The sequence below is a fragment of the Acomys minous genome (genome assembly GCF_964271855.1).
Source record: "Acomys minous genome assembly, chromosome: 10".
Lineage (NCBI taxonomy): Eukaryota > Metazoa > Chordata > Mammalia > Rodentia > Muridae > Acomys > Acomys minous.
In genome coordinates this window covers 95,947,719-95,974,035 of record NC_140491.1, presented here as the reverse complement: position 1 = coordinate 95,974,035, position 26,317 = coordinate 95,947,719, and the positions used below count along the sequence as shown (strand labels likewise).

Sequence of the window (26,317 nt, the reverse complement as noted above, 5' to 3'; positions counted from 1 at the left end):
CTCTCAGACCTTGAATGTGAGTTACTCAGTCTTACTGGATTTCCCTTTTTTTTTTTTTTTTTTTCCCACATCTGCTTAAGAGTATTTTGCTTGTGTTGCTGCATGGTAATACTGTGTGTTGCTAATATCCTCAAGCCAAAAAAAAACCCAAGAGTTATCCTACAAAATATATGATCACAGTGATTTGGAAAGCAATCCAACTATATGGAATCAGAGAACCTTGGCCCCAGATAAAACTGAAAAATGAATCGAAAAAAAGTGACTCATCCATCTGCATTTTTCCTTCTTCAACAAAGCAGCACAGAACGTACGGTGGCCATGAGTAAACTCTTCATGCCCTTCGAAGTAATGAGTAACTTGTGTGTGACTAAGGATGAGGACAAGTCATACCTTGAAGAAGAAGGAAAAAAAAAAAAGAGCACTCCTGTGTCTGGTTGGCCAGGGAAACTCCCAGTTCTGGGAAAGATGATCATGTCATAGACTTGAGTCACCTCTGTGCTGTTTGTCAATTAAAAAAAAAAAAAGCCCTAAGGCCAGCGTGAACTTTAGAGATAACTCCGTGATAACACTCAGGAATCTGTAAATTCCTTGGGCTCCCAGAAGGTCCTGTTCTCTCATATCCACCATTTTGGAGTTTCTCAGGTTTTCACTGAGTTGTGAAATTAGCAAATAAACAGAAGTGGTGACTGTTGGCAAAGCAGGGCTTCCTTTGGCGTCTGGGTTTGCGACCCTCAGAGCAGGATGGCGGGTTTTCATGAGAACTGGCCTTCAGGTTTATACGCAAATAAAAAGAACCCCTCACCAGGCCCCTCCCTCACCAGGCCCCTCCCTCACCAGGCCCCTCCCTCACCAGGCCCCTCCCTCACCTCGCGCTCTTGCTGCCACTGATAGTTCAGCAGGGAAAACAAATTTTGGCCACTTGAATGTACTATGCACATCTTGAGCTAGTTTCAAGTTATTTGACTTTCTAGCCTGTGGAATTAGCTATGGTTTGCTTTTCCAAGACTGTAGTTTAAAATATTTGAAACCAAAGGATTCATCTGGCAGTGGGGGTGGGGATGGCAGTCCTTTGTCTTCCTGTTGGACATACCGCTGTCCAGACACTGGCGATCACCTAGACCCCAGGTACCTGCAACAGAGGTGGTAGGAGCTTCTGGCGTCCATTCTTGTCATCTAGAGAGTCTGGGATCTTCTCATTCTACTCACGTGCATGTGACCTGTCAGTCAGCCCTGTCAGCTGCACCGGCAGAGGCCCTAGACCTGTCTGTGCTCTCCAGGATAAATACTATCGCCCTGTCTTAGTCACTGTCTCTCCTCCGCTCAGCTGAAGCTGAGTCCTGCCTTAGACACCATCCTCAGAGAATCCTCTGTCATAGCTTGAGCTGCTCCCCAGCCTACTCCATCTCACTGCTCCGCTCTCTGGAATTCTCTTCCCTTTGATATTGGCATGGGTGGATCTCCTTCAGTTTAATTTATTACTTCCTCAGGGATGTCTTACCTGGCATTCTGCTCTAAGGATTCATCTAGATACCCTCTCATTATATCATCCAAAATCAGTTCCCTGCAGACATTTTACTATCAATTTTCTTATTGATAAATGTATTTACCATTCATCTCGTCCCATTCAGATATTTTCTAGGAAAAAAACCTTCATCCACAAGGAAGGGAATGAATATATTATATATATATATATATATATATATATATATATATATATCACATTGTGACCTAGACTGGCCTAGAACTAACTTACTATGTAGCCCAGGCAAGCCTTGAGCTCACTATTTAGCCTAGGCTGGCCTCAAACTCACAGCAATCCTCCTGTCTCAGTCTCCCCAGTGCTTGAATGACTGGCATAAGCTGCCACACTTGACTCAATACATATCTTAATGGGCTGCTAGGTAGGAATAAGCGCCACTGTCAGTAGCCATTTCACAGTATCTGTGGGGCGTTAAGAATATACAAAAGCCTAACTTCTTTCCACTTACAGCAGCTATAGCTTTCAACCTGTAGCTCATTCAGCTGCTCTGGAAACAGTGCGGGGCCATTCAGGGAAAGGAATCAAGGGCCTTGCTTCAGAGAAGCAGTCTACTGCATTCCACCTAACGCTAGGAAAACGAGTTGACATCCTGGAGGCTCAAGACTTCTCTTCCAGCAAGGAGACTGCCAGGCAGCACTGTGCCCCAGAGGCCTGGGATCCATCCACCGTCTGGGCACAGCCGCCGGTGGGATTGAACTGCAATCATCTTGGTTTTCAGTTAGTCGGGAGGATCTGGCAGATGGGGGATGGGCCCTAAGGATGAATGAGGGCAGCTGGGGCAGGATGAGAGAGGCTGGTCCAGCAAGACTTGAGCCCCACTTGAGAGCAAAGCCAGGGCCAGCAGCCAAAGCAGAAGAGCTTTGGGGTTCAAACTAGGAAAGGCAAGGAGGGTGGGTGAGGGTGTTTTTCCCAGTCGGCAAGAAGATCGTGGCTAGTGGCAGGAAGAACGCAGGCGATGTGGCGCTCTGCTGCACTTGGCAGCTGAGCCAAGGCCGAGGGTTAGCTTCATGCCAACTGTCAGACAGGACCTACATGAGAGATGGGTGGTAAGGGTTGGCATGAGCTGCCCTGGTACTCTGAATTGTGCAATTGTTTTAGTCCCCTCAAAGCATTCTCTCAGGTCACCAGTTCTCCACATCCTCAGCACCTCCAAAGCTTCTGGAGGTACCAGGTGGGCTGAGGGAGACACTTGGCCCCAACAGAGGAACTGGCACACACGGTATCAACATAGTGACAGCTTCCAATGGCCAGCAAACCATGAACGTCCAACATCTATCTACAAACCGGTTCTGAGCATGTTTGACTTCCTCCTGTGGCCTTATCCCCGAAAGCAGAGACTTTATGAGAAAGAAGATTCACAGAGGGCCAGAGTTTCTCAGGTGGAGCAATCAGCGAGAAACATTTGAGTGGAAGTGAGGTCTAATTGGCCCCCACAGACTGGTGAGGCCTGGGGACATTTGGGTACACACCTGCCAAGAAGGCTCAGCAGACAGGTTCAGACTTACCCAGCTGGAATGCAATTGTCAATGCCAAGGGGAAGCCAAAGGCAACAGCAGGCTAGAACAACAACCCTGTTGTGGAGCCCAGAATCCCACAGGCTGAGGGGATGACGCTGCGAGCCCACCCCTGCTCTGCTTCTGCAATGAAATAGGCATAATTAATTAACATGAGCAGACTGTAATCGCTCTGCCCTAGGGCTGCAGTCTATGCACATTTGCAAAATATGGAAAAGACCTTCTTTCCTTCCTATGACACTGTAACTCCCACAGAAAAGATCAAAAAATCTGTAGCAAAAGGGCCCCAGTGAGACTTCAGCTCTGAAGCTATTACTTCAGAGTTAAATACGAACACATGTAACTTGTCTTTCATATTGCTAGCAAAGTAATTTCAGACCGATGTACCTGAGGACAGAGGCTGGACCTCAGCTACTGGTACAACCGGGAAGGCCTGCCTGGGATCTTCCGCATAGTGGGTATCTCAGCAAGAGTTATCTGGAGGAATCAAACTGCCCCAAGAAATAAATATTCCTTCCAGCCAAGGAGCTTAGCTCCAGGATCAAAACCATGCAGCTGTGTGCTATGACAGAGTGCCTGTGAGTGCGTGTGTGTGTGCGCGCGCGTGTGTATCTACATATGTGTCCATGATCTGTGAGCTATGTATACACGTGTCTTTATGTGCTGTACTAACAGAATGGCGAACATTGGTTCATGCTGTGGCTACAGAGACAAGCACTGCACACGCCCCAGCTAAGCAGCCAGAATTGGTAGACTATAAATAAGTTCTTAGGAATGGAGTCTGGAAACTTGAAAAAAAAATCACCTAAAAGCTTTGGACCTTGAGTCACTGTTGTGGGGCCCTGTAAAGTAAGAGCTGTAAAAGCAAGCCTTGGGTCAGTTCACGGGGTGGGGGGGGGGGAGGGGCTAAAGTGGAAAGGGGAGGCTCTGTGAGAAATGATGACAATACGCGTAGTGTCTCCAGAGGCTTGCTGTCAAGGCATAAAGGGGATGCACATCTGCATCCGATGAGCCGCCCTGGGCAGATCAGTAGAACAGCTGGTGATACCGGTCTGTGTGCAGTCCAGGTGGGGCCCCCACCAGCTTTAGGAAGTCTGCCTGTCTCACAGCTTGATGTCACCAGCTGGGTCCCCTAGGGCCTGTCAGGTAGCTCAGGCAGTTTGAGCATATACAGTAGGGATGGGACTCACAGTGATGGGACTCACTAAGATGTCCATGTATCGTTTAGGAAACACATCAGTCCCGAAATGGCATCCAGTCATTTTACAGAACCCAGCTGACCGGAGACCCTGTCTTTATATTCATACGCTTTTGGGGGGTATCCACCTAGCCAGCTGGTCTAGAACGCCAACCACCCGAAATGCCCAGAAGACCTCACAGGTGGCCTGTGCTGGCTCAGTGCTTGCATTGGGTTGGGAATACACAACAGCCCCTACTTTGAAAACTGAGGCTCTTTCCATCAACCGCTCTGTCTGAAATGGCAGTGACTCATGTGTCCTCACGAACATTAGAGCCGAAGATGAATCATCAGCTAGACAAGAAATCCCTGTTCTGACCCTGGAGGCATGGGTGCAGGAACTCCAAAGCCAAGCCAGACATGACAGGGACAAGCCCGCCGTCCTCAACACCCCCAACCTGAGCAGAGCCCTGCTGAGCCCCACACAAGTGTAATCCAGTTTTCCTCCCAGATCGCTGAATCACGGGGGGGGGGGGGGGGGGTAGGGGGGGGGTGGGTGGAGGGGGGGTGGGGGGGGGTGGAGGGGGTGGGGGGGGGAGGGCAGGGGGCTGGCGTATCTCATAAATCCAAATCCTCACCCCAAAGTCTTGACATCCTTAGAGAGAGCACTGCAGGTGGGCCTTCCAGACCCCTAAGAGGACACCTGAAGAGGGATGCATAGGCCTGAGAGGTCAGAAAGGACTTGACGGGTATGGAAGATGTTGGCACACATAGTGCCAAGCTACAAAGAGGAGGTATTTACAGCACACTGGAGCTTTTCAGGCACAGAGAGGCAGTACCCATGTGTGATTTTTTTTCCCCAAAGAAGTTATTCAGCTTCACATGGCCAACCTAAAATGTTCTCATCTAAGCTAGGTTTGCCAGCTTCTGTGCTAGCCACGGTGACAGCAGTGGCTACGCACTCGCTGTAAACAAACTCCCAATGGCTGCTGACATAAGAGCCACACACCTCGAACCACAGTACGACTCTCATCTCACCTGCACTCCACCTCCCCGTATTGACGGCTCCAGACCCACTAGTTGATTAGCAGCTTCTGACACACAAACCACCACCCCCCGACAGGCTACCCACATGTCCTCTCCTCCAGAGACGCCACTTAGCCTCTCGTCAGGCTTCTCCATTAGAGTTAGCTCCTTATAGAGGACCATTGACTGTTCTAAATGAACGAGCAAATGGCTTTTCCCACAAAGCTGGTAAACATGCGATGAGAGAATCATCAAGAACCGAAGCTCCCCGGAGGTTCCTGACCTCTTGCTCCGTGCTTGTCTCTTAAAACAGGGAGGTTCCAAAAGGCCGAATTAGCCACACCTGCCATGCTGTTGCCACCCGCTCCCCCTGTCTGTGTGGTGATTAATCTGGCCTGCCAACTTAACTGGACTGGGAAGTGCTCAGAAGAGCAAAACGTACTTCTGGGCACATCTGTGAGACATTTCCAGACTGAGGCTGGTTGTGGGTGTGGGTGGAACCACCCGGTAGACCGGGAGCCTGCCTCAGTGGAACAGAAAGGGAAGAGTGGTTCCGATGGTATAGACCTTCCTTGTCTCTGCTTCCTGGCCACCTCAGAGAGCTGCTCTGCCACCTTTTTAAAAATGGGAGCAGAAGCAAACCATGTCCTCTTTCATGCTGTTCTTCTCCAATGGTCACCACAGGAATGGAAAGTCTGGCTAACACATACTCCTGAAGAGCGACGCGTAGAGATCCTGCCCACCATCCTTAGGCACTAGTGGTTCCTACCTGGCCTCTGCTTCTCTTTGTTTCTGGGGCCTAGAGACTTCAGGGACCCAGACCAGTTCTGGAAGCTCTGTGGAGGAGAGCAGGGCCTCTTCCAAACAACTCACTGATAGGCTGGGAGGTGGTCTACTACTAACCTTGCCAGCCACACCTAATCCAGGCTCATGAAGTAGAGGGAGCTTTTAATCTACCTTGTGTATGGTCTGGTGACTACAAGTTTAGACTCTTTCCCATTGAATAAAGAGTTGAGCTCACAGCATTTCCCTCATCCTGTCCCCAACTTTCCCAGCGGTCTCCATGGTTTTCCTTTCCAAGACAACTGAAACAATTTGGTTGTTGTTGTCCTTGTTTTTTTGAGACTAAAACACTCTCACTCTCACGTAATCCAAACTGGCCTCAAACTTCTGGCAATTCACCTGCCTCAGCTTTCTCTGTGTGAGCTAGAAAAAACACGTGGCTAGAGAAAGCATTTATGCTTCTATTACACACAGGTACCAAAAGATGCTAGAACTCAGTGGAGCTGAGGGCATGATCGAGGAAGTGGTCTAAAGAAACCACTGGCGCCCATATGGGGCCTTTATGCAAATTAGTAAAGGGGTGTCTTCCTCAAAGTACTCTATTTCCATCTCTGAGTCAATTGTTATAGTAAGCAAAAGCACAATGCCAACCAGAGTTTTGTTTCCCCAAATACCCTGTCAGGCTAAAGTTACCTGAATTGAGTTTACTCCTTCCTCCTCCATAACCGGAGACACTAAACTTCCGCTTGCTCAATTACAATATCCATCATTACCAGGAGTGCAATGAGCAATCTGGCCTTTCACACAACTTTTGCTCATCTGCAGATGACTGATCCTCCAGTCTCTCTCGATCTACAAAGTTGGTGCAGGAGCCAAGCGAGTATCAGGATTATCCCAGGCCAACATTCTGCTGCCACCCTCCAGGTGCAGATCACCTTGTCTCTAGCTCAGAGCCAGCTGGAGGAAAAGGAAGGGCCCAGGGCAGGGGCAGGCCAAGCCAAGCCTTCTACTGACTGAGATCGGCATTTTCCTCTGTGTCAGGCTCTACTGAGGTCACATTGCCTGGAGCCTGGGAAGGGTACAGGCTGAGACAGCCTCCTCCCACATTCCACTAGGCAAGCTGAGTAGCACAAGCTACAACATCAGACCTGCCAAAGACACTGAGGTCGGGAAACCAGTGGCCAAGAAGAGCACGGTGTTACTTGTATAGCTCTGTTTTTCTTTCTCTAAATCCATCAGTCATGTGAGGTTGCAATTATTCTTGTGCTAACAATAAGAAAACTACAGAAATCAAGTAATCAACACATGACAAAAATCAGAGTTCACTATGTGATTTGGAATGGTGTTCACTTTCAATGTAAAGAAATTGAAATAAAGTTGAGTTAAAGTATAAATGGTCACAGCTTCAGCATAGTCCACAGTAAATCCCAAATGAACAATATATTTGGGGCTTTGGGATTCATATAGGATGAGCATTATGACCTTGGGGTTCAGTAAAGAGATTGGATCTTGAATTAGACAGTTAAGAATATAGACTGGGCCAGGTGTGGTAGTGCATGCTTTTAATCCTAGCACTAGGGAGGCAGAGGCAGGTGGATCTCTGTGAGTTCAAGGCCAGCCTGGTTTACAAAGTGAGTCCAGGACAGCCAGGGCTATTCACAGAAAAACCATGTCTCAAAAAACCAAAAAGGGGGGAATTCCTCAGCTATTAAAAACAAGGAATTCCCAAAATTTGTGGACAAATGGATTGAACTAGAAATGATCATAATGAGTGAGTTAACCCAGAAGCAGAAAGAGTCAAATGGTATATACTCACTTATATCTGGACACTAGCCCACGGGGCATATCCCATAAAGGGGAGGACATCTTATTGGGACTCTAAGTGAGAGAAGCATGGGAGAATAGGGAAATAGAAGGATCCAGAGGGTCCTAGAAACCTATAAGAAGAACATTATGATGGGTGGATCTGGGCACAGGGGTCCTGCACAAACTATGACACCAGCCAAGGATAATATGTGCAGTAAACTTCGAACCCCTACCCAGATCTAGCCAATGGACAAGGCATTCTTCACAGTTGAATGGAGAGTGGGGTCTGGTTTTCACATGAACTCTGGTGCCCCATATTTGACCACATCCTCTGGATGGGGAGGCCTAGTGGCACTCAGAGGAAGGATAGCAGGCTACCAAGAAGAGACTTGATACCCTATGAGGGGAGAGAAGTAAGGGGAAAATGGGAGGGAGGGAGGGAGGGAGGGAAGAATGGGAGGATACAAGGGATGGGATAACAACTGAGATGTAATAGGAATAAATTAATAAAATATATTTTAAAAAAGAAAAAAGAAAGAAACAAGCAAACAAAGACAATATATGGTGTGTGATAAACATATCTCTGTGTCTATATGCAAATATTTCCAGCAAGGGAAAGGACATGCGCAGGGATTAATGTAAGCAGAAATGGGGTTGTTGGGAAATGGGATAGAAATTAGTCATCAGGAAACAGCTTTCTGGGACAGCTCTACACAGTAAGTCAGTGACAGAGTGGAACAAGACTCTGAGAGGCTCTACTAATAGTAGAGGAAGCCACTGGATTTTGCTCTGTAGGTTGTGAAGTGTCATCACTGATTTAAAGTCCAGCTGTAAAAGCTTCCCTGGAGCCAGCTGTATATATGTGAGTGAGAGAACAAGGCTAGGGAGGGAGAGGGGGAGACCACTTGATCACCTTGAAGTGGATTAAAGATGCTTAAGTCACCTACGTGTGAACAGAGAAGCTTGGCACTGGTTTGGTTAGGGATGGTGCAAATCATTTCATTAGTCTAAGGTTTGTAAATGTTGTTTGTCGGGGGAGGGTTTTGAAAAAAATGAATTGTAAACATTATAAGTTGTTTGGTCAAAATCATAGCATTTTGTTTTCCCAAAACACGTTTGCAAGATATAGGTATTAAATGTGTTACCCAGAGACATAATGGAGGAGATTCTATCACAGAGAGTTAGAAAGTTTTGCATTTGCCAATGCCTGCAACCTGAGATGTGGTCTTGCTATCCTTTTAAAATGTCATACTTCTAGTGTGTATGTGTGTGTGTGTGTGTGTGTGTGTGTGTGTGAGAGAGAGAGAGAGAGAGAGAGTGTGTTTGTCCATTTCTTTTCAGCAATGTGTGCATAGTTCAATGAGCAGACACAGGAGGTTAAGTCTAGTGATTTTCAATTTTGTGATTTTTTTTCTTCTCACAAATAGCATCAGCACCTCTTTTTGTCCCATCTAATTATTTGAAGGGGGAAAAAAAAACAGCAATAACAATAAAGGAAACAAATTTATTCAAAAAGATATTCCTTTTTTTCTGAACTTCGATGAATAAAAATGGTACTGTTCCACTTGAAAGGTACTGCCCAAATAGAAAGGTGGACAACCTGGCCAGAGTTGTATACAAATCAATAAAATGTCAATTCATCAGCTCAAGTATGGCTATTTAAGCGTTAATCACCATTAGCAATCAGTGGGTCATGCTGGAGCAAAGGTAAGAAAATATGGGTCAAATGGAAAAGTTGAGCCCTTCTTTCATTAGGAGGTTTCTATTTTCTTTCTTCTCCTTTTTTGTTTTTTGAGACAGGGTTTCTCTGTGCAGCCCTGGATGACCTGGAACTAGCTCTGTAGACTCAGCTGGCCTCAAACTCAGAGATCCACCTGTCTCCAAATGCTGGGATTGAAGGTTGTGGACCTTTCAACTTTGAAATTTGTGTCAGGACACATTTCTGTAACTTTTCAAACCTCGGGGCCTCTCTTAACTTTGGGGTTCAGAAATGTCTGGCAATATTAGCCAAACTAACATCAAAGAGAGTCAAGTTGAGTGCTTTTGGTTGTCCTACAGGAAATCGAACAATTCAAGTATGTTAAGTAGAGAGCAATAGTACAAAAACCCTTATGCACTCTTAGCTCCTGTGTGTGTGTGTGTGTGTGTGTGTGTGTGTGTGTGTGTGTTCAAATAAGCAGAGACACTTCCATGTTTCTTGTATACTTATCTTTAGAAACACTATACCCTAATGGATGTACAATACAAAAGAACTGTGCCTGGAACTTACAGGCTCAGGGTTAAGAAATTTGCTTATGCTAAAAAAATTTTAAAAGAAGTTGACTACACCTTTCTAAATATGAAACCCTACCAACACCACATCATATAAAATACTGTGTCCTACTCTGGAACCCCAATTCTTACAAATGTATATAGTTACCCATGTGACCCAGGAACAATTGCATGGTGTACTCCTGGGGATTATATGTCTGTATCTCATCTCAGAGATAAAAAGGACAAAGATAATAGGAAAAGAATAAAGTAGGGTTTGGATCTAGAAAAGGGGGTTCTTAGTTTTGCATGGTGAATATCCTTTTCTAGATGCCTTTAACAGTTTAATGAAAGGAAAAAACCCTCTAAATTCTAAAATAAAATACATATCACTATAACAGCCAATTAGATTGAACACAGTTATGGAAATATTGAAAAGCAAATGTACATTACAGCATTAGCAGTGCAGATAACAGGTCCAATGGCATCCCAATGTCTACTGTGACTTTGACCGGGCTCCACATGTAGACAACATTTTGAGATATTTGTAGCAACCTTGAAATGATGGGCAAAAAAAAGTGTGACTTTCCTTGGTGCAAGCTGCAGGAACTATTATTACAGAGGTTTGTTGCCATAATGCAAAGAAATGTTTAGTTTTAAAGCCAGATTGATGAAAATGAAGATGCAATCTTTTCCCTCCTTCCAAAATCAGAGGCCCTATACGTTCTGTCAGTAGCTAGACCTCAGGTTAAAAACAGGTATGTTAAATTGTTTCTAGGCAAAACATAAGCTGTCAATGATTATTGGAGACTATTCAAGCATCTACTCAGATTGAGAGAGACAGGCCCAGTCTGAGCTCTGGGAGGTTGCCCTTTGAGCTTGTTTGATATTGCACATTGCCGGCTTCCTAGCACAGTGCCTTGTGCAAATAAATGTTTAATGCCTGCCTGTTCAAGGAAGGAAGGAATGGAGAGGCAGCGGAGTGGACTTGGCAGATTAAGTTCTCCGCTTGCCCTGACATTCTAAGACTCTGACAAATGCAGAAGGAATTCACCGTAGCCAGCTCAGAGTCCTGTGGCTGCCGGGGGTGGGGGGTGGGGGGTAAGACCACAGGAGACACCAGAGGCAGTGGGCGGAGCAGCCGTGGGTGGAGCAGCCTTGCAATGCAGGGGGGTGGAGGAGGCCAGACTGGTGCTTAGTACCCAGCAGAAATTCTGCCTCTCAGATAATGATCCTGAACAGAAAGCGGAAGTGTTTCAACCAGTGACCACAGAGGCTAACCCAGGGGCAGGGAGCAGCTGAGCTGGCCAGCTGTTTTTCTGTGGCTTGTCCATCAGCATGGGCAAGGACAGGAAATGCACTCATCCTGCTCCCTGGCTTGATGAAGAGACCCTTTGTAAGCTTAAAGAGCTTTTGTCTTTTGGACAAGTGTCCTCAGGGGAAAGTCTTGACAGAGGGCACCCTCAACCCTGCGCTCTCTATCAGACACACACACACACACACACACACACACACACACACACACACACACCACACACACACACACCACACACCACACCACACACGCACCACCCTCACACACACCACACCACACCACACCACACACCACACACACACACACCACACACACACACACACACACAGGGTGGGGATTGGGGAAGAGACACTGGACTTTGAACAGTCCTGTAAAATTCCTGATAAAACTAAATGTTCCAAAAATAGTCACAACTAGAATATTGTCAACACAAGGATCACTGGTAGACGTGCAAACTAGTCATGGATGAGTGGTATGATTTCATTTGGGATATTTACCCAACCTAATACCCATATACTGAGAGAAGTTGTATTATAAATAATTAATAATAATAATAATAATAATAATAATAATAATAATAATAGTGATGATGATGATGATGTCATTTTAAGAAACATGCCTCCCATGCAGGTATCTTATATATTTTTATCTCATTTACTCCTCCCAACTAGGCTATGTGGATTACTAACCTCCGTAACGGGTTGAATAGTGGCCATATCCAAAAACTATGTCTATCTTCCTGATGCCTGTGAATAGAATCTTATCTGGAAAATGGTCTTTTAGGTATGCCTAAGCTAAGGGTCTCCTTGAGAGAACAGCACCCTGGATCTTTTGACTGGTCAGAGCCTCAATGGACAAAAGTCCATGGAAGAGGAGGAGAAGCAGAGAAGGCAAAGCCCATGTGAAGGCGGCGTCCAGGTGGCACACGAACAAGACTAGAGAACCAAGGATTGCTAGGGGTCATTTGGATATGGGGAGAGGATAGGATCCACTCAGAGCCTCCAGAAGGAGACGCAGCTTCTGTTTTGTAAGCCACCTGTGATTGCCAGAAGCTCTCCGAGGTCTTACGACCCAGGAGCCTGCTGCTTCGTTGTTGCAAACTGCCTGTGTGAGTGGTTTTTCTACTTCAATGGTGGCACCAGAGCCAGTCATGCATGGCACTCTGCCCCTTGCCTGGCCAAGCTGACGAAGAACTGCGTACTTCAAGATGAAATAGCACCGTTAAGGTTACAATAACTTAGTGCAAAGGTTAGCCATGTGCCCATGCTCAGACTGCCTGGATTTGAGGCCAGCATCCCCACTGTGCAGCTAGGATGCTGTGGTGAAATTAGTGGCCTTCCATGTGTGTCATATTGTTCTTCTATAAAATGGGGAGAACCCATAAAACGTCCTAAAAAGACACGGCAACTAAAGTAACGTGACACTGCATTAGGATTTTTAAATGGAAAAGGCTAAGGTAAAAACAAGGTCGTTTGGCCAGGAGGTGGTAGTGGCGCACACCTTTGATCCCAGCACTCTGAGGCAGAGGCAGGTGGATTGCTGTGAGTTCAGAGCCAGCCTGGTCTACAAAGTGAGTCCAGGACAGCCAAAGCTAACACAGAGAGATCCTGTCCTCGAAAAAACCAAAACCAAAACCAACCAACCAACTAAACAAACAAACAAACAAAAAAACCCTATCATCTTATTTTACATTTTACATAGAAAACCAAAGAAAATAAGTTGTGGTGGTCCTTTCTTAGCTGCTTTGACATCCAGTGAGGTAGACAGACAACACAGGTCCCATATATTCACCTCGATTCACCCAGCAATAGGAGCATCTGATAAAAAACCATATTGTATGACAATGCCAAGACCAGACACACTAAATTGATGACGACCTTCAAAACTCAAGCAGTGGTCGATCACTGTAAGAAGCGAAGGTGCTTCTGAGAGAGTCGGCGGGCTGAGAGAGCAAACCCAGCTGCAAGGAGCGTGTTCCTGCCTTGTGTGGCGAATGCCACCTGCGCCACAGGACTCAGGCAGCAAGCGCAATAGGAACAAGTGTAAAATAAAATGCCGCACCCTCGCCCAGCAGGATGGATCCTACTCCAAGAAGGGGGAAGAGGGTGGTGGCTCTAAGGGGATGACTCCGCTGGACCCTTGCAAACCAGATAGGTAGATGGACAGATAGAGGTGAGAACTTGGGGGTGTTGTGCCTAAAAGGGTCGAACTAAGGGCTGACACAGCAAAAACTGGGATGCTCCGTTCAGAGAGGGGGAAATCGATGGAAAGCCATGAATAGCGTGGGACCTGTTTCACATGGCGGAGCCAACTGGGTCATTCACACTGAAAATGTACTGCCTGGCCTCGGAGTCTGGAGATCTATGAGACATCTCCACCCCAGAGGCAATATCTGAACTATGCCTGAAGTAGACTTGCCCTCTGAGCTTTATCCTTCTATAATAGAGAAACCTCTCCGCCAAGGAACCCCGTCCGTCTGTGGAGTCTTCGAAGAGACGATGCATTCAGAAGACAGCAGCAAAGCTTCCTTATGAAATCTGACTTCTATGGGGCAACTTAGAGTGGCTTCTGGGTTTCCTGGACAGTAGGCTCGGTAAAATCCCAAAGATCTCAGATATGGTCTCCTTCTCTCTCTTCCGGTAAATCTGAGATCGTATTTAGATGGAAGGGATTCAGGGACGCCGGAAGCCATACGCAGAAAAAGGTCCCCTGCTGGGAAAGCCGTTTCCTACTTACCAGCATAGATTAATAGTTTTCTTCCTTGTGTAGCTTTTTTTGGGGTATTTACTAGATTAGTGGGCATAGTGACTTTCTGAAGAGGGGATTTTGTGCGCTATATGAAATAAACTATGACACCTTTCACTATGAGGGTGAGGATTAACAGCTTTCTCTAGAACACAGTTTGGGAAGCCAGGTACTTCCACTAGAGACACACACTAAAAACAAATCATCCTGTCAGTTTCAATCCCATCCTCCTAATCTTCAGTTGCATAAACTTTAGACCCTAAATCACTTCAAGACCAACTGATGGTGTGCAAAAGATGTCCAAGAATCCACCAATGCCTGAGCGGCCACCAGGCCTGACAATTGAGTTCTTCGCGGTATTGACCTTTTCATCTATGGACACCTAAGATTTATAATTTATTTCAATGCATAGAAGGAATAATGTTCTCCTACAGAATTACAAACACACATCTTCCAAAACACTTATAACTGAGAACAATTTTCTTCTATCAGAAAGCTTTTTTCCCCCCTGTAACCTTAAATTTTTAATGAACTTCTTGGTACAAAACTATTGCTATTGGGCACGGCAGTGCATGTCTGTAATCTCACCACCATGAGGCTAAGGCAGAAGGATCTAGATTTCAAGGCCAGTCTGGGATACATAGGAAGACTTTATCTAAAAGGGATCATGGTCTTACTTTAATGCTGAATCACTATTGAGCCGTTGGCTGATTTATGCCTGGGCTGAATAGCCTGCTGCAGTCTTGATGACGGAGGCTTGAGAAAAGGAGCTTTAGAGTAGAGTGGAGAATCAGAGAAACCCCACCCAGAGCAGCCGGTGGACAACAGGGATTGCAAGGACACAAAGGTACTTTTCAGACTCCCTCAAAACCTCCTATAAATTGGGCGGTGGGGACAGACGCCTTGAATCCCAGCACTTGAGAAGCAGAAGCAAGTGGGTCTCTGTGAGTTTGAAGACAGCCAGAGCCACACAGAAAAACCCTGTCTTGAAAAACCTAGAAAAGGAGACAGGAAAAAAGAAAGGAAGGAAGAAAGAAAGAAAGAGAGAGAGAGAGACAGAATGAAAGAAAGAAAGAAAGAAAGAAAGAAAGAAAGAAAGAAAGAAAAAACCTCCCATAGATGACAGTTCACTGAAGGCACTTTGGGTCTGGAAGTAATTATACCCTCAAATTCCTTACTTCTGTTGTGGTACTAAAAACTTATGAAGCCATCTTTAGTTCAGTGCCAATTGCCTTGGCTTTTATGGGCCTCTCTTTCTTCCCCCTCTTCCAGTGCTTGAGAAGTCAACAGCCCAGTGGCATTTTGATTAGCTTGTTGGATGGTTGTATCGTGTTCGTTTCTCCAGTCCTCCCCTTCTCATGTGTGTGGGTAAGATTCAGTGGATGAGTACCAGAAACTATCATGGAAAGCCATAAAATGGCAGCGGAGGTAGTACACCCTTAGCAGATCTCAAAGGCATCCCTCAGGCACTCATGGGCCACCTCTTCCCTAGCTTTTTAAAATGTGACAACTCACCGTCATGTCACAGCTACATAAATTGTCCTTAAGGGCCAAAATAGGTCGAAACTCTTCCATTTTGCCTTCATTTTAGAGTAAGATGACTCATCTCACCTTCCTTGTTACAGTAGCTGATTGAGAAATGAATACATATTCATCTGGTTTTTAGTGCACATACTAAATAGATATTATATTAAATAAATTGGGAGACTAATTTTCCTATTAAAACTAATCTCAACTGGTCTATCAGCACAGTCGTAGAAGATCATGGGGCCAAAGGGGATTTTTCAGATTTTCTTTTATTCTTCAGGTGCTTGGGAAATTCCAGAACTGAAGACTCCAGCTAATCTGACTTATTGGACTGAAGTATTTACATAGCCTATAAACAGTCTGGCCATAGAGCTCTTGCCTGCCATGTCTAGACTCTCCTGGCTCTGCCCTGCAGTTTCCTTCGCAATGCTAACTTCCTCCTGACTCCCCAAGTCATTAGAGTGTATCAGAGCTCACTCTGACTTTGATGGTGGATGGCGATGGTACAATGCCATGTCTCTCTAAAAGATCTGGAAAAAAGGTCTGTCAGAGATGGTGAGGTTATCAGGTAGGGCCTTCATAACTCTTTCAGTTTTTCATGTTCCCTTCATTTCTCTCCCGGCCACGAGCAATCCATTTACACATCTTGTCGATCTTGGATACATATGCAGAATCCGGGCACATTTCTCTACTTTCGTTATTTCCACCACACGCCAAGCCAAGCCCTCCTCGTCTCTGGCTTCCATGGTTGAAACAGCCTCAGGCGCACTTCCTGCCTTCCATCCTCGCTAACTCTACCTACAGCCTTCTCAGAGTGATCTCTTCAAACTACGACCACGATTTCATTAAAAGTTGCTCTCCTCATGCAACACAGGAACGCAGTCTGCTGACTGTGGCCCTTTGTGCTCTTTTCTTTCGGTGGCCTGTCTCACACTATGGACTTATCCCCTGAAACCACACCAGCTTCTCTTCCCCCCCCCCCCAGAAGCCTGCACACAGACCTCCCATGGCAGCCGTGCGACTCTCTTCTCTCTGGGGGCTCTGTACAAATTACGCCCTAGCAGAGAATCTTCTCTGGCCTTCCATCTTAGGACTCTCTGACCTTAATTCATTGCTAATTCCTTAGCTTTCGTCTCCCTCCTCTTGTTGTCTTTGTGTGCTTATATTTGTCTCTCTCACTATAAACTCCAACAGGCAGGCGCTTTGTCAGCTTGAATCTGCACTGTCTTCCCAGAGCAGTCCTCTGTGTGTGTTATGATCCCAGTAGATGGCTGATGAGTTAAAGAATGAACAAATAAATGAGAATCTATTTTTTAAACTGAAATACATGGCATATTACAGTTTCAATAATATAGACAGTGCTCATTAGAAATATGTATATATTTCTAATATATATATATATTATATATATATTTGTTCAAAATTGAGGAATCCTCATTCTTGGTTGGATATATCATTTGAAATGAAAACAATTGGAATATTTATCGTGTTTTCAAGCTGTGAATAAATCTCCTGGCAATCAATGTCTATTTGTTCACACGGACTTCTTGCCATAGAAAACCATTTGTTTGGTACATAGACAGAAAAAGTAGGAGGGAGATGGAACTAGGGAAAAACACAATGTGTCTCCTCAGAGGCTGGTCAAAACAAACTTCTATTTGCTCATTTTTTTGGTTTTTTGTTGTTGTTGTTGTTTGTTTGTTTGTTTTTTAAATCTCATCTTGAGTTTATTTTATAAGCAAAAAGCCAGAAAGAGCTCAGACTTCAAAGTAATTTCTGGTTTCTGAGGAGGAAGGGTGTTCAAGGAGCCGATGCTCAGCTCAGGGAGGGTATTTTGTGCGTGCCTGCTGGGCTCCAGTGTGGGCAGGTGGCAGGCAAGCATCAGGACTGAGTTCTTAGAGCTCAGCCCAGAAAGTGCCAGGCTGAACTCAGTGCCTGGCTGCCCACCAGTGACTGCAACTTCCGCTAAGGGGCCAAGCAACATGTTTTGTTTCATTTTGTTCAAGTCATTTGAACTAAACTTCACACAGAGAAGGAATAAGGAATATGGACCGCGGCCCAGGATGACGCCTCTGTTTTCAGCAGCGTAAATGGTCCACAAGATGTAGAAAGCAGAAAACAAATGGAAACAGTTTGAGTCTCAGCAGAACAAGAAACCAAAAGACACAGAGGTGCTTTTTTTGTTTAGTTTGGTTTGGTTGTTGTTGGTGGTGGTGTTTTTTTTGATTTTTGTTTTGTTTTGTTTTGTTTTTTTGTTTTTTGTTTTTTGTTTTTGAGACCCAGTTTCTCTGTATAGCTTTGGTTGTTTTGGAACTTGTTTTGTAGAGCAGGCTGACCTTGAATTCATTGAAATCCGTGTGCCTCTGCCTCTCATGTGCTGGGGTTAAAGGTGTACACCCACCACCACCTGGCCAGAGGTGCATTTTTAAAATTCCTTTGCAGTCCTGTTTTCTTGTTGACATTTCTCTCTGTGATTCTCTTAGAATTCCATGACCGTCTCTTATCTGCACAATGAACTGAGCCCTGAGGATGGGGTTGGGGAGGGGGTTCTATGGGGCACTGGCTCATCTTCAACTCTGTCCCAGGAGTACCAGTAGCATTTGTGCAGCTTCCCAGGGTCTCAGTCTCTTTATCTCATTAAAATCACCTCATTAGTTTGCTTGATTTCACACACACACACACACACACACACACACACACACACACACACACGGCCCATAGCCCCCTAGCCAGCCTCACCTCTCATTACAAATGCCTGATCTTCCACCTGTAGCTCCATATAGTAGGTCCCCTATAACTCCATATAGTAGGTCCCCTATAGCTCCATATAGTAGGTCCCCTATAGCTCCATATAGTAGGTCCCCTATACTCACCCATTTATAGTTTGGCTTTCTAAGGTTCTAGTTCCACACAGTCAACCCCAGTCTTAAAACATGGCATGGAAAATTCTAGAAATAAATGAATTTTAATATTTGAGTAGTGAACCATTAAGAATAGAACAATAAAACCTTTCACCATCTTGTTTCTTCCCACCCAGGGCGTGGATCACCCCTTTGTCCACTGTATCCGTATATTACATGCTGCTCATCCATTATTCCTCCTAGTTATAATAGGTCATGGTATTGCCGTTCTTGTATTTAAGAAAGTCTTATTTTACTTTAAAATGCCTTCTATGAATATACATAGTGATGCTGGGATTTTTTTGTTTTTGTTTTTGTTTTGTTTTGTTTTTGTTTTTCAAGACAGGGTTTCTCTGTGTAGCCTTGGCTGTCCTGGACTTGATTTGTAGACCAGGCTGGCCTCGAACTCACATTGATTCTCCTGTTTCTGTCCCTTCAAGTGCTGGGGTTACAGGTGTGTGTCACAGCACCCGACTGTGGTGCTGGGATTTAGATATGCAAAGTGAAGCCATAAAGGATTGCCTCAGGTAAAAAAGTGGAAATTCTCACCTTAGGGACAGAAAAATATTGTATGCCATGCTAGCTAAAGTCTACGGTAAGAACCAGTCTATTTGTGAAACTATGAAAAGGAGGGAAATCTGTTCTAGTTTTGCTATCACACCACAAACTGCAAAAGCCATGCTGTGTGTACCTGGTTAAGACAGGAAAAGTGTGAAATTTGTGAACATTTATACAGGAAAAATTACAGCATAGGGCTTTGTACCTTCATGATTTCAGGGACTGCTAGGGGTCGTGATACTTGTTCCCTGCGGATAAGGAGGACCACAGTCTAAAGACAGAGAAGGTAGTGAGTGACTTTTTTGGCTAAGGGACAAAGTTTCCTTCAGGGCACTTGACCTAATGGGCTGGCTGCTTGTGGGATGATGTGGGAGCGCTGCCTCTCTTCCCTTCTTAGGATAGGGCGGTGGGCACAGCATCTTCAGGAAGCAAGACCCAGGCTTCCCTGTACCTTACAGCTTTGAATTCAGACGAGTGTCACCATGGAGGTAGCGGAAGGGATATTTACTGGGACCCCCCTTCTACCCTTCATTTTCTCTTCAGTCCCCCCCCCTTCATTTCTGTACCCTACATACGAAGCCTTTTGTCAGCTTTCATCTCAACCCACGCAGGGAGCATAATTTTCCTTCCCCTGATTGTATTCCGTACCCTCCCAAACAGTTTGCTCATTTGCTCATCTATTTACTCACTATCTCTTGAGTAATTGCCCTGTCGAGGGTGAAATACTAGGCAATGAAAACATACATTTCATTATTCTGCCCCATAAACACAACTGACTACTTATGAAGTGCCGCGCGTTGTGCTACTCACTGGGAACAAGAAGATTAACTAGATGCAATCGCTTCCTGCTGCCTAATCAGAATTCAGTAAATGTTCATTGTGTAAATTAATGCCTTGTAGAAAAAAAAAAGAAAGAAAAGAAAAGAAAAGAAAGGAAGAAAGAAATAAGCTCATAGCCCAGTGAGGCAGAGAGGCCAGTATTCAGTCAAGTGCAAGCAGTGGAAAGGGATGTCCAGAGACATCCAGGAGATATGAGGATGTAAGAAACCCTGAGGTCTCCTGGAGACCAAGAACAGTGAGCTAGATTGGGCAGGTGAGAGGTGGACGAGGGTCTGCAAGCAGCAGGGGCCAAGTCCACAGGCCTGGATAGGATGGACAGCACAAACAACAGAGGGTTCCTACTGAGAACACAAAAATAAATATCCCAGGGTAACTGCAACTCTCCTGACGTGGGGTGGAAGTATTTATATGAACCAGCACATTGAAAGTCCAATTCAATTCAAAGGTATCCAGTTTCACAAGCCCAACTGGGTTCCCCCAATGCTCTCAGGACCTTGCCGTCTGCATCCAGTCAGCAGAAGGGTGTGCAATAGTGTGCACCACTCCCTCTCACATCCCACGTGCAAGAGCAGTCACTAGAGTTCTCATAACCACATAAGAAGAGGAGGAACAGCCCCAATGCCCTGCAAGAAGAAGAGCAAGTGTTTGGTGGCAGATAGAACCCCAGCAAAGATGCTAGGGATGGGGAAGTTGGGAAGCTGTTCAAAACCCATTGTGCCAGTTCTTCCACGGGGACTGACACTGGCAGCCTGAGAGGTTTGTGAATAGACCGCTCAGGAGCCTGGGATGCCTCTGGAGGTGGGCACCACTCACTGGTCAGGCTGTATCATGAGGTGCAATCTTATGTGTGCAAAATCTTTTCTCCCAAAGCAATGGTGAACAAGTCCTGTCTGAAGAAAGAGTCATGACTTGAGGAGATTGTCACAAACCGGGAGGGGCCAAAGGGCCCCTGGGGGTTCAATGTACTGCCAGGCTTGTCATGGATTTGTGGGTACTGACGGAGACATGCTATGTTTGTGCCAGAGATAAAGGACTTTATCACTCACAGCTGTCACAGAGGCCAGAGTGTCTGCTCTTTCGTTCACCCCAACCTTGGTTCTCCCAAGATGACACCAAAGGGAAGAGAGGCCTATAGATGGAGTAAGCTGGGCTCTGAGACAGAAGGCCTGAGTTAGAGGACTTGAGCCGCACATAATGAGCAGTCAGCAAGCGTGCCTGCTGCCTGTTGCTAACGTTGCAAGGTGTACGCACACCTGGCCCTTAATCTGGTGCTTTGAAAGCGGTAAGCAATTTTTCGACTCGCCTGAGAGACTCTATGTCTCTCTTCAAAGGCTGCTCAGTTTACATTCTTGGAGTCCAACACAAGGGCAGCCATTGCAAGAGGTATGGAAACATGAGAGAAATTTGTTTACTAGCAAACGCTCTTCCTCCTTGACAAGATGGAGCGGAGCGTGCCTAAAATAGCAATTTCCTTTGTTCTGTGCTGCTCCCTTGACTGCTAGACAATGCTGGGCCCAGGCCTTCATTCTCAGGGCTCTTTTCTGCCCATGCTCACTTCCTTGGATATCTCATTCAGACCCCTGTATTAGCATATTTTCAGCCCCATAGCTGTCAGTCCACGGGAGCATATCAGATGCTAGAGTTTGTACTTTAATATTGCCCCCAATTTCCAGATTTTGATGTCCAGTTGCATTCAGGGCGTCCTCTGGGGTCGCAAACGTGCCCTGTTTGATGCTCATCCTCCACATGAAAGCTCCCGTTGCTCCTCACTAACCTCACAGTCATCAAAAGCATCGCCGCTCAGTGTCGTCTCAGGCCACAGATGTTTCTTCCTTTTATATTCGCAACTAGTCCTTGAACGCGGTCCATCTCCAAATACGTCCTGGAGCCAGGCGCCTCTCTCCTCACATATCATCAACAGCCTAGTACCAGCTAGCACCGTCTCTGCCCGCAAGACCGCTCAGCCTGCTGTGGTGCATTCGAACGCGCTCGAAGCCAGCGGGATTCTTTTTTTTTTTTTTTTTTTTTTTTTTTTTAAGGAAGTGAAACTATATCGTTCCTTTTGTTCTAACTTTCCAATGAGATCCAAGACTGTTTAAAATAAAATTCAGGTTCAGCTTTGCGGATGTCTTGACCTCCACCACGAAACAGGATCACGCTCGTCACCCCACACTTTCCCTTTTCCCTTAAAAAGTGCCTCTTGTGAGGCTTTCTCAAACTGCAGTGCTTTGCTGTTGGATAGCCAAATCAGAAAACTCTCTTGATCTCCCTAAATAGGAGAATACACTCCTCTTCTTCTCTTTTACTCAGGCAGCTCTCTGCCTGATTCTGTTCCTTCCTGGCCCAGCCTAAAATGTACGCTCTCTAAATAAAAAGCTTGCTGGATTTCCTTTTATTTTATTCTATTAATATAACCTCTGCTTCAGGAGTAATATCTGGAGCTGGAGCAGTAGCTCAGCAGTTAAAAACACTTGCTGTTCTTGAAGAGGACCTTGGTTTGTAGCTCAGACCCACACAGCAGTTCACAGCTGTCTGTAATTTCAGTTCCAGGGGGATCTAATGGCCTTGTCCGGTCTCTGCCGGGACTGGGCACACAGTAAATGTATGCATATGAAGGCTGACACTTATACAATACAATAAAGATACATAATGTTTTTTTTTTTTAATTTAAAGATTAACATCTGCTTTGGGAAAAACAGAACAGTTTGCTCAAAAACTGAAACTTCCCCCTCTGGGGAGACAGCTGAGCAGATGTCACCAAAGCCTGACAACCTGATTCTGATCCCCGAAATCCACATAAAAGCTGGATGCTGTGGTGCATATACACCTACAATCCCAGCACTCCTGTGGTGAGGCGGGAGGCAGAGACATGAGTAGGCTGGACGCTCCTGGGCTAGCAAGCAATGAGAGAGACCTTGCTTCAACAAGGAAGCAAAGAACCAAGGCCCCAAATAGTTGTCTTCTGATCTTCCATTTATGTTATCCCACATGTGTATCAGCACTCATACACACACACACACACACACACACACACACACACACACACGTAAATAGATAAATGAATTTAGAACACAGAGAATATTAGAAAATGTGAGCATTAAAAACAAAACAAAAAAAAACCTATCATATGGCCCAAAAGTCTTGCTATCAGGCAAATATCCAGAGAAAATTAGACCGTACATTGAAGAAACACCTGCACTTGTGTGTTTATAAATGTCATACCTTTAGTCTGTTCTTTATAGCAATATGAACAGATTGGAACTGTTAAGGGAAATAAGCTAGGTGCGGAAAGGCAAACATAAATACATGTGCTCATATATATGGAAAGTAAATAGTTGGGCTCAAAGAAGTATTGAATAGAAGAGTAGAAGCCAGAAAAGGGTAGGAGGGAGGGATGGAGAGATGATGGTTAAGGGGTACCAATGTGCAGTTTGCGAGGAGGAATAACATCTAATGTTCTAAAACCCAGAAGGACCACTTGGGTTGACACTAATTTATTGACTATTTTAGGATAGCTATCAGAGATGGTTTTGAACATTCCGAGAAGAGAGGATATATTTTTGGTGTGATAAATGAAGTTTCTGGGATAACAGATATGCCAGTGACCTGATCGTGTTGTGTACAATCATTGAAACCTTGCAATCTACCTCAGGACGTATCCAACTATTATGTCAATTAAAAATAAGAGTATATCTTAAAGGAGTGTATTTGATGTAGCTGGACTTGGCTACTTTGTAAGTTCTTCTTTTTCTAACACTTATCTCCCTGTTTCACCCCCTATCTCTAGATACACCTGAATCTAATTTCTTTCTTGTTTCTTCTTTGCTTATAGCTGGTCTTTGCTACTTTGTGGGTTCTTCTTTTTCCCACCCTTTGTCACCCCAGTTTCACCTCTATCGTTAGATAGAAGAGAAAGAAGAGAGAGGAGAGACAGAGAGAGAGAGAGATCCCTGAATCTAGTTTCTTTGAGAACAACTACTAACAAACAGCAAGCAACACCACCCCCCTTGTCCCCCAATGACGAACAACCACTGACACCGCCTCTCAGGACTCTAGCATTTGTATACCCTCTGACAACCTCCTAGAACTCCAAAAGTCACACAGTTGCAGAAAGTATCTGCATCTGGCAAAAACAGATCTCTGCTAGAGCACGAGGCAAACCATAGTCAGCTGCTGCAGACAGTCAGCAGCGTCCCCCATATCCCACACCTGGGACTAAAAAGAAAACATATTCTTGTAATATTTCTTTGTTTTTTAAAGAAACCAAAACTCCAAAATTGTCACTACAATTTGATACAAAGTAAATGCTCAGAAAACGCCTTCTAGCTGAGTTTTAGAATGGAGGCAGTATCATGGACGCAGAAAGTCCTGCCTCTACTGTCCCTCAAGTTCACCCACAAATTCCACGTGCTGTGGTATTTTCTTTCAAAGGCCCATCTTTCATCTCTACAACCTGGATTCTTGCTGCGGGAGTCTTTCTGTTTTTCTCCCCAGGGTTTTGTATATGATAGAGTTAAAAACTGAATATAGGCTTCTGGGGAGAAAAGAAAAAATCTAAGTAGTCTATAATTTGTTTTCTTCTCTTTACAGGTTTCTCACGCTTGCCTAGAAACATACCTTCAAAAGATAGTCTCCCAGGACGTGAGCCCAGACACAAAGGAGCCTGCCTAAGGTCAGGTAGCTTAGAGTGACAGCTCACTGGATTCTTACCTGCTTGCAGTTTCTACAAATACCAAATGGCCACTGAACTTGTGTGGTGCAAGGGTAGGGGCAGAGGCAGGCGGTGGTGGACTATTGATCTCACAGATTTTCCCAAGGCTGTGCATGCTTTAAGGTGTCACTCTTTCATTTAACAACTAAATGATTCCTATGTGCCAAGTCAGGAGCTGGCTGTCAGAACCATTTCCTTTCTTTTCTTTTTTTTTTAAACCTTGGTTTTTGGCCACATTTTGTTTTGAGATCCTGGTACTTGAAGAGATGCTCAGGACTTTCCTGGTGCCCCACCAAATGCTCTGTGTGCTCTGCACCCTCAAATAATGCCTTAGAAATAGGGATTCCGAATCTTGGCTGCTACTATTTCTCTTTTTATTGTTTCTGTTGTTGCGCTGTGACTCTCTTTATTTTGATCTAGTTGGTTTTCATATACTGGGTTTCTAATATATTTCAAAAAATTAAAATTCTATGCTTGTGGGGGAAAAAAATCTCACATAATTTGAAAGATAAGAAAACTGTTTTGTTCACCTTGGTCTAATTTCTAATTTGACTGTAAAATAATGTTTATATTTTTCAGAGCTTATTTCAATTCTCTGAAGAGGCTCTAACATGAAAAACAAAAATCTCAGGTATTTTCATTTGGCTTTTTTTTTTTAAGTTTCCTTACATCGAGCTTAAGTCCTTGGTTTTTTTTTTTTAATACACTTATTGCATTAAATTAAAATTGTTATGAAAACCATGCATTTCAGTTGGCCTTTTGACAGCTCATTGATAACCATTTCACTAAAGAGACTAATTTTCTCTAGGATACAGTAAGACTAATAGAATTGACACACACAAAAATGTCTCCTGCACGAGTCTCCCCACCTTCCCGGTGAGTGTACACCTGACTTCCTTATAAGGTGAATGAGGAAGTAATCATGTTGAAGTTGCTTTTAAACACAGCTTTCTGCTTTGCCTGTCCAGGTAGCTTCTGTTTTCATTTCAGTCTTAATGAAAGCTTTTGAATTCACAGCTCAGGTTACTTTTCAAAGCGGGTGTAAGTAGTTTTACTTTTTTTTTTTTTTAAACACTGCAAGAAAGACAATCACAGCCTCGCCTCCAGCTTTGGTCTTGTAACCCTGAAGGTAATTCATTTTTAATCTGTCTGCACAGTGAAAACTGAACCGAATGGGGATTGAGCTGGCCTGCCTGTTCCTGCTACTTCTAGGAAGGCATGATCACGTCCAAGGTAAGACCGAAGCTCTCCTGTGTACGTACCGCTCGTTCTGTGTTTGACAAACTGTCATTTGGTTCAGAAAGCAGACCTGAGGTCATTTCTCATTTGATCCGTCTGATGGCTCTCTTGCCACCGAGGCACTTTAGCAAACTGTAGGCAGACTCGGGGCATTTCTAGGTGCAAGGTAAATAAATACAAAGATCACACGGGCGTTTTAATGAGAAGAATCAGACAGCTTTACTGCACAGTGGAATTTCTGGGTGTTGTTGTAATAGTCCCTTCGGAAGCTTCTATATTTCGTTGTATAGCAGGGCCATCCACTTGGGAGTCGTAATCTTGAAAGTGGATAAGGAATTCAGAAGTAGAAACGCCAAATGTATAAGGGAAACATTTTTAGTGAGTAC

General features: G+C 44.8%; 1 protein-coding gene across 6 annotated transcripts in view; it reads left to right on the top strand.

Moving 5' to 3' along the window:
* ITGB6 (integrin subunit beta 6) overlaps positions 1-26,317 on the top strand; it is a 121,177-nt gene that overhangs the window by 22,192 nt on the left and 72,668 nt on the right. For 2 of the 6 annotated variants that reach the window (XM_084800270.1, XM_084800267.1), the window contains exons 2-5: positions 24,572-24,653; positions 25,272-25,323; positions 25,501-25,568; positions 25,850-25,925. In XM_084800270.1, coding sequence (XP_084656396.1) covers positions 25,865-25,925 — 61 coding nt within the window. In that variant the 5' untranslated portion in view covers positions 24,572-24,653; positions 25,272-25,323; positions 25,501-25,568; positions 25,850-25,864. The other 4 variants (XM_084800269.1, XM_084800272.1, XM_084800268.1 and 1 more) reach the window with 4 other exon arrangements.